Below are 9334 nucleotides of genomic sequence, written 5' to 3'. Positions count from 1 at the left end.
AATAAAATATTAAAAAAAAAAAAAAATTTTAAAGTTATTTAGACCATAAATGGCAGAGGCCATTCTTAGGAAGATAGAAACTTAGTAACTTGCAAGTTTTAGCATCCACTGCATGTTTTAAAGCTTTTATTAATTTTAGAAGCACAATATTAAGTGAAAAAAGAAAATCCCAGAAGACTGCATGTAGAATAATACTATTTTAATAATACTCAATATCAAGCAAAACTAAACAATACATTATTTGGGGATATGTATAGAAGTCATAAAAAAGGTTTTTTGTTTTGTATTTTTTAAGCAAGGAAGTAATAAGTGTAAAATTCGGAGGTGGAGGTATAGGAATGGGATGAGGAAGAACACATAGTAAGAAGCAAGGTATTGGTAATGATCTAGTTCATCGATTGGATAGTGGATTCGTAAGTGTTCATTTCTACCTTTTATTTTTGGTTATTTTACAAATATTTGATGTCAACTGTAAGTGCAGTGACTAAAATATATCTTTTTTGCATTCCCAGTGCTTTGCCTTTAGTGTGAATATTTATTACAAGAATGAATCTATCAACATTAAAATTTTAAAGAGAAAAAACACTTATTAGTAACTTTTATGATCATGATAGGTATAAACAGTCCATATTTTTTAGCCTAGTCTCTGTTATAACTTTCGATACCATTTCTGAAACTGCCAGTCAGGGCTAGGAATAAATTCAGTAGCTTGTTTAGGTTCCAAATCAGAACGTTAATCACTGTTGGGTCTACCTTTTAAATTCTCTTCTAGCACTGTCCTTGTGCTAGTGTTCTAGGATCTGCAGCATGAGGGCAGGGAGTATGGAGATAGGCTAAAGGACAGTTCTCCGAGGTCTAGAGAATGAGAAGACTGTTTTTCAAGAAACACTGTTTGTGAGCATCATTCCTGAGTCCCAAAGGATTGACTTTATTTGATTTTTTGTGTTTTCAACCCTGTGCATAAAAACTTTCCTAAAAATATTTTTCACAATTTAGGTTTGCGTTTCTTGGTTCGTCTCTGCACAGATATTGGATTAAAAGAAGTTCAAGAATATGCAACAAAACTCAAAAGACTGGAAAAAATGAAAGAAATAAGGGAACAGGTATCTCATATGGACGAAAAATTGCTGTCTGTTTTCAAAATGTCAGCCGTCTGTAGCTCAAATGACTGATGTTGGGAGCCTCTATCAGAAAAACAGAATTGAAATATATATATATATGCTTTAGCATAATAGGAGGTATAAATAAAATTCTAGTTTTAAGATAAAATTCTGTCAAAAGAAGGTATCTAAACTGGAACAAGTGCAGTGGTTTCAGTATAGTCTCTGGTGAATATCTGCTAATAGACAAATAATTGTAATTGTCCACAGCGTGAAATAACTTAGGGTTAATTTGCAGGCTTAATTTTAATTGGAAAGTCCCGTGGCCCATGGAGAATAAACAGCAATTACTTGTACACAACAATAGTACTTTTTCTTTAAGCTGTTTCATTATATGGCAGCACATAGCCCTGAGGATAATACTAATATGAAGCACTTTAAGTATATTTTTATTTTTCATACAGTATGTGGGAAACAGTTTTCTTATTTTTACTTTTTTAAAAGAATAATGTCTGTAAGTTTGAGTTTAGGATATTTAATATGATTTTTACTATCTGCTTTTCATAGAAAGAAAATACATTCTTGAAGCCTGTGTTGCTATATTTGAAATGCAATTTTGAGAGAGGAATTAAATTGATTCTCTTTTTTTGTTATAACGTTGTGGAAATGTAGTGATAAAGGACTTTTCCAAGAATTTAATTATCTTGCATATGGAGAGAATCAAAGTTCTATATTTACTTTCAAGATGTGGTTATCTTGTTTATGCTTTTAAGATTTGATCTTTTAAGTGTCAATTGTCAGAGAATTGTGAGCGCTACGTCGTTTTTCACCTTAAAAGTTCTGTAAAACACCAAGTTGATATTAAAATGCCATGCTAGGGTATAGAGTCAAAACCTGCCATGGAGACCTAATTAAATTAGATAGCTGGTATGATAGCTTTGTAAAGTTTAAACTGGTATCAAAATTGTCATCATAATCACTACGAAATTTATTTCATTCAGTATAATAAAAAAGAAGTATATTTCAAGCCAAGAACATTATTTAGAGTTCAAAATTTGTTATGTAAATCTACTGAGTATGGTACCATAGGTGCATGGGGACAGAGTCAAATTCTCAAGACTTCATGAGTTTAAGTATCAGTAATTTAAGTTAGTTACACTGAACAATGAATAAAAACTAATACAAATTATGGGTCATGTGTAATACACTTCTCTTACAACCTTAAATAGAAAAATTGATCTATGCATTAACATCTCTGCTTTAGCAGACTTCTAATGTTGACTCTTAAAGACAAGAAGTAGCTTTCTAATTCCCTTGGCAGTTCCTTGCAGCCAGGTCATAAGGGATCATAACTCAAACTTTAGAAAACATTGATTCCAAGGAATTCCTAGGAAATTAACTTGAGGGGTGAAGGCTAAAACATTCCGTTTTAAAGATATGCAGAATTACTTTTACACACAGTTATCTTGTAGTTTACCGTTTAATTTTTCCATTTTTTTATTGTATCTTAGTTGAACCATTATAGGTACATTTCTCTTTTTTGGTCTTTATAGTGCTTGTGACTCACCTTTACATTTGCTTCCTCTCTTCCGTTGCTTTTCCTTCCTCCCTTATCGCATTCTCTTACATATTGTTAAACTCTTTTCTGCTGACAAATATGGACTAATATTCATATGGGCTAATGAATTTACTATTATAAATGAATATATGGATGTAATTAAAATTGCTTTTTTCCTTAATTCTCAATTCCTTTTCCATCAAAATTATATGTTCTTTCAGTAGTCAACTTTATTCTATTTCTCTCATATTCCCGACCTCTTTTCATATCCGTCAGTACTTTCAAAAGATAAAACTACTTTTTTGTGGTGAAACTTAAGAGTTTCTACTGAGTATACTCAAAAAATAAACTAGTAAGCCTTATTTTCATAGGTATGATGCAAATTACTAGTGTCAACTGTATTTTAGGGAAAATATTTAAAAACTCATGGGAACAAACCATTTGTCAAGTACCCCCAGGAAGTTTATAAATACCCATTTTCAACATATAACTGATTTATTAACTGCAAATAATTCTTGCGTTGAACTCACTAAAATAATTTCCTACTGGCTTTATTAAGAATATCAAATTCATATGAGTTATCACTGATGCATTTAAATTATTGAGTGTCGTATCTTAGTCCAAATTTTTAACATCTCACTATAGTTCAGCAGTGCCTCTTTTGGTACAATTTTATTACTGCTCTCATTGTAATCTGTGTAAAGCCCAATGCCATTTATAGATCTTCTCTCAGAATAGCTTTTCCTTGCTATTTTTCCCCTCAAACTTTGTTGTACCTTAATCCTTCTTTAGAAGTAGATTCATAGTCCTCATCCACAAAGTACAGAAATAAACATTTAATCTTGTTTTTCAATTTCCTTGAAATCTAATTGATTTCTCTAGACTTCATCATTAATGGCCCCTTCCTTTTCTTCCACAGTGCTTCTTCGTTTCTCAAGGTGTTCTATATTCATATAAGCGTTTTCTCTATTAGTGTTAGGTGCTACTCATTAAGTCAACATTAGAAAAATGTTTTCTCGCTTAAGCTTTGGTTATAAACTCAAATGAGAGGGGAAAAAGCCAGTGGAAAAGAAGAGTCCTAGGAAAAAGAGTTTTAACAAGAGAGAACTCTCATGTATCTGAGACCTAACTTCTCCGTTCACTCTAATGTCTCAGTTAATTATTGTATGTCCCATTTCAATTTATCTTAGATTGGGAGCCCAGAGGGCAGGACATTTTGTTTCCTAGCTTGTGTAGTGCATAAAACACTATTAATTATGAAACAAAGTATAATAGATAAACTTCTGAATTAAGGATACCTCTCCTCTTCTAAATTTGAACTTAAAACTTCTCGTTACTTTTTCTGTGTACTTCTTGTTTAAAATCTGTCCCGATGCAAAAGCTTACTATTCTTCCTACATAATTAAAATTTCTTCATAAAAATCATTTTTAATGCTTGCAAAATACCTCATTATACAGATATTTCTTGATTTATTTAAACATTTTCACTTCGTTAGATAGTCAGATTATCTTTGTTATGGTTGGTAACTTTCTGTCATCAGTCTGCTTCTCAGGTGTTTCTTGCTGTAGCTGTTGGCTTCTGTAATTCTTTATAGGAGAGCAATTCCATATTACTGAACTGAGACACCTCATGAATTAGCCATGTAATTAAAACCAGAGATATCACAGATAACCATACCAAACCTTTACCTGGAGCTGCTGAAAAGAGTACAGATTGACCCTCAGTCTTTCTCCCTTTTTTTCCTCTGCAAGTCCAGATAATGGCAGAAGTTTGCAGCAGGAAGCAAAGGAGAAGTAAGGAGCCTGAGTAAACTGTTCCTGAGTAATGTTAACAATCTTCATGTTTCTCATTGCTCTTTTCCCATTAATGTCGCTTTATTGCATCTGCTTAATTAGACATTAATAATAGTAACAGTTAACATTTATTGAGTGCATGATAAGTACAGGCACTGTTCTAAGTGCTTTACATATATTCATTAGTTTAATCATCACAATAATCCTATGAAGTAGGCATTATTGTGGCTTTTTTTTACAGATGAAAAAACTGAGACCCATAGTAGTTTTAAGAAACTTGCTCCAAGTCATAACTATCAGCAGACGGGCCTACAATTCAAGTTCAGGCAGACTGGCTCCAAAGTCCAGGCTCTTAACTACTATGCCTTACTACCTTTTGAATGGTTGATAAATATGATGATTCAAGTAATTATTGTTTTCAGTTTATATACATTCCTTGTTCTTATACTGCTTATAAATATATCCCTAAGTTAGTAACTTATGAATTAAAATGTACTCTGATATCAGCCTACCATAATTTGAGTAGACATGTCTTAGAATGTTATTCAAAGTGTGGTCTCTGGACCAGTAGCATAAAAATAACCTGGGAACTTATTAGAATTGCAGAATCTCAAACCCTTCCCCAGACCTAATGAGTTAAAATCTGTGTGGGGCCCAGGAATCTGTGTGTTCATGTGTTTTCGCCAGGTGATTTTGATACTCACTGGAGGTTGAGAAGCACTAATCTAAAGTATATGCTCACAAAGAGTCACCTTGCAGTGATCAAATAACCAACTTAGGATATGGAATCTGATTTAAGAAAAAGCAAACAAATAAAGTGGGCATAAAATAAATCATGCGTGGGATGTTTAAAAATTATTTAAAAGTAGAAATGGATTTGTGTAGATCTAAGAAAGAAAAATAAACTGAGTCAGGTTTTTGTGGGTCAGGGTAACTCATATTTTAGGATGTTAAAACTAAAGTTTTATGTAGACTGGTTTTTCTTAAGAAAAAATAACCCTCTTCCTGGAATTGTTTTGGAAGGAAAACTGTTCTCCCCCTTGTGCTTGGGGACCCACATTCCCAAGTAAGAAGAAATCCACGCACGTTGTACATTGATCCTGCGGGAAGTAAGCAATTGTAGGCACAAAGACTCTCTTCCCCTTGTGTCAGAACACTCTGAGCCCTTAGCAATGCTAATTTTTAAAAGAAGTTTCGCTTTCCTGCTTCATTAAACATGAAAAAAAATTAACTTCAAGGAAGTCTGTCCAAGTTAGATTGTAGGCCTGGAAAAGAGCAAAATGGGAAGGGCAGGAATTGAGAATCAAACATTTGAATTACAAAAAAGGAAATAATAAGTATCAACTAAATACCAAAGAAGATTAGAGAACAAAAGGAAACTATTAGAAGGAAAAGTGATTAGATAAATTATTTACAAAACCTGGAAAGTTACCTGCTAGTTCAAAAATAGAAGTATATTAGTAATGCCAGTTTTAAGTCAAATTTCAACATTTTCAAAATATTCAAATAGACAAATGCTGAATCAGTTTGCCATTTTTCTCCCCAAAAAAATCAGCAAAGAATTTCAAAAACTGTTTTCTTTTGGCCAGATTTACAAAATATCATATAACATTCAAAATTAATATAAAATATAATTAATATTTACTCCTGAATTTTCAGTTATTACTAAAAAAGAAAACAATGAAAATAAGTATATAATCTAGTTAAGCAGAAATCCTTTTGGTTATATTTCTTAAAAGGAAAGAGATTCAGTAGTAAGGTCTCATAAAGGTTTGCCTTTAAAATTGAGTACAGGCAGTCCCCGGGTTATGAATTTCCGACTTACGTACAACCCGTAGTTACAAACCAAACTCCATAAAGCTTATTATATTAAAAATTTGAGGTATATGAAATGGTTCGTAATAACAAATGGACACTGCTTTGCAATGCATATCAAAACATAATTATTACTACTGTATTGTTATGTTAAAGGTGTTGTAGTGTATCCAAAGTGTTTCTTTAATGTTTGTTATGCATGGAAAGAAACTATACTATATACTAAGACAAACATTTGACAGATGTTAGATACAAGCTGTACCTAACTATTCTGACTTATGTGCAAATTTGACTGAAAGACAGGTTTAGGAATGGAATTCGTTCATAATTTGTAGACTGGCTGTATATAGAAAAACTGCAAATTCAAAGAGTTTATATAAGCAATAGAAGTTACCAGAATATCTTACACATTTTATACATTATTGCATTTACAAAATTCACACAAAAAAATACTGAATATAATATATATCCTTGGCATCAAATTTGTAGTCATTTGGGCATTGATTACATTTTCCAGCGTAAGATTACCAATCACTTCTTTTCTTAAAGGTCACTGATTTCAGGTGCTTTCTTGCATTGCATTGTGTTAGTTTCTTAGTGCTTTCACACAGGGAATATGTATTAAAATCTGCTTGTGCGGTGGCTACACTAGGAATTGTGGAAGATACAGAGATGTAGAAGAGTTGGCACAGTGCTCAAGATGCTTGTAGTGTGACGGCAAATGAGATGAACCCCAGTTATTCTACTATACAGCTCACAGAGAGATGTGGCATGTGATGTGAGGTGAACATCAAGAGCTGTGGAAATTGGACCTCCAGGCAACGTGGCACTATAGACAGAAGCACCACGCCGTCCTTCCACAGCAAAGATCTGAAAAACTAAGTCAAACAGAGACACATGTAAATCCAGAAACCCTAAGCATCAAATGAAGAGATAAAGAACTCAGCCAAGCACCGAATGGAATAAGAAGCTGACTGCGAGGTGATGGGGCCAAGATGGCAAAGTAGTCAGATGCCTCCAGTGGACCCTCTTACAAGAAAGACCAAAAAAAAACAAGTGATTTGATTATATATGGGAGTCTGGGAGCCCTGAACATCAAAGGCAGGGTTGAGGAACCGGACTGAGTGGCAGGAGGAGGGAGAGACGGTTCAGAAGCAGCGAGGAGTTGCCAGACCTCACCCGGCAAGAGCCTGAGCCCTTCAGGCATGATGAGCTCAGCGGTGAGCGGTGAAGCAGGCAAGCATCGGTGCTCGGGAGGCGTATTCCGCGCCGGGAGAGACCCAGCTGCTTAGAGTCTACTTGGCCATGCAGAACCAGTGAGAAGCAGCCCTCCACAAAAGATAAGTACTTGCATATGGTTTACCATGTGGATCAAAAACACTCCACTTAGGGAAAAAAACCTCTCTCCCATTTACTTCCCCACTCCCTGCTCTGCACAGGGTCCTGGACCACCTTCAGCAATACCCGAGTCCCCTGGGCCAGAAGTAGGAACCGTCACATGCCCGGAGCCATTCTCCCTGTCTTGGAGAGTGAACAAATTGACAAACAGGAAAAAATAAACTGCCGGCTCCCCTAAGCCAGGAACCCAGGGTGGGCACAGCTCCTTTGCCTAGCCACAGGAGTAAAGGATCCATGGACACTGAGTGCTTTTCCCCCTGCATAGACTTGCATGGGCCCATCTCAACACCATAGGCCCTCATTACCACAGTACAACAGGGTATATACCGGATGTCTAACTTCAACTGTTTCAGCTGTGAAGTAGCAGGTTCTTGACACTTGACACTGCTCTGCCCATTAAACAGGGTCTTCACCTACCCACATCAGGGGCCTGTGGACTGGTGACTCCACCCACGCCACCTAGCCACCTGCAGTAGGGGCCCATGAATAAGAAGTGCCCCCACTCCTTACAACCAACAGCATTAGCTGCTCATAGTCCAGCTGAAAAACCCACCCACCTATGCGCTTTAGGGAACAGGGACATGCCTTCCTCTTGGACGCTTGGGGGCGGCTGTCAGCCCCCTGCCTTGATTAGAGTGTGTCCCATGCTGCAGCCAGATGCCTGTGCCTACACCAGTCATCCATACCTGTCTAGGACTGTCAGTGAGACCCTACACCACACACTTGATGGCTGTCTACCTGGGCACCTGAGCTGAATCCATACAGCAGGAGTGGACAGACTTCTGACCTCACATACCTAGTAACAGATCTAACTACCTGGTGACAGGGCATTAGAGCTTCAAAGGTGCCAATAATCAAACTTGCTCATACAAGCAACCTATTTGGGCATATAAAAACAAAACAAGAAGCTAGGACACAGTAGGCAAACATAAAATAAATATAATAACTTATTGATGGCTCAGAGACAACAGTCAATATCAAATTACATGAAGAGGCAATCCATGATGGCTTCAGCAAGCTCCCAACATAAAGACTCTAGAAATTTTCCAGAGGAGGAAAATTCCTTAGAATTACCAGAGGCAGAATGCAAAAGATTAATATACAGAACTCTTCAAGAAATTAGGAAGAAATTAGGAAAGGAAAATTAGGAAAGGAAATTAAGCAAAACACAGGACACACAATAGAGGAAATTAAAAAGATTAGAAAAGAGCATAATGACAAATTTAAGAGGCTGCAAGAATCCATAGAGAGACAACAATCAGAAATCCAGAAGATTAACAATAAAATTTCAGAATTAGACAACTCAATAGAAAGTTATAGGAGCAGAATTGAGGCAATGGAAGTCAGAATTAGTGAGACTGAAGATAAAGCACTTGACACCAACTTACTTGAGGAAAAATCAGATAAAAGGATTTAAAAAAATGAAGAAACACTAAGGATTATGTGGAACTCTATCAAGAGGAATAGCCTACGAGTGATTGGAGTACCAGAACGGGGGGCGGGGGGATAACAGAAAATACAAAGAGAATTGTTGAAGATTTGTTGCCAGAAAATTTCCCTGATATCGTGAAAGATGACAAGATATCTATCCAAGATGCACATCGAACCCAACATAAGGTAGATCCCAAAAGAAGGTCACCAAGACATATTATAATCAAACTTGCCAAAA

General features: G+C 35.8%; 1 protein-coding gene across 4 annotated transcripts in view; it reads left to right on the top strand.

Moving 5' to 3' along the window:
• The window catches only part of IFT88 (intraflagellar transport 88), a 224900-nt gene that overhangs the window by 162985 nt on the left and 52581 nt on the right, over positions 1–9334 (top strand). For all 4 annotated transcript variants that reach the window (XM_004388400.2, XM_023742461.1, XM_004388399.2 and 1 more), the window contains one exon: positions 997–1103. In XM_004388400.2, coding sequence (XP_004388457.1) covers positions 997–1103 — 107 coding nt within the window. The remainder of the gene's footprint in view (positions 1–996; positions 1104–9334) is intronic.

The sequence above is a fragment of the Trichechus manatus genome, unplaced genomic scaffold, assembly GCF_000243295.1.
Source record: "Trichechus manatus latirostris isolate Lorelei unplaced genomic scaffold, TriManLat1.0 scaffold00210, whole genome shotgun sequence".
NCBI classification, from domain to species: Eukaryota; Metazoa; Chordata; class Mammalia; order Sirenia; family Trichechidae; genus Trichechus; species Trichechus manatus.
This window is presented reverse-complemented; position numbering and strand designations above follow the sequence as displayed.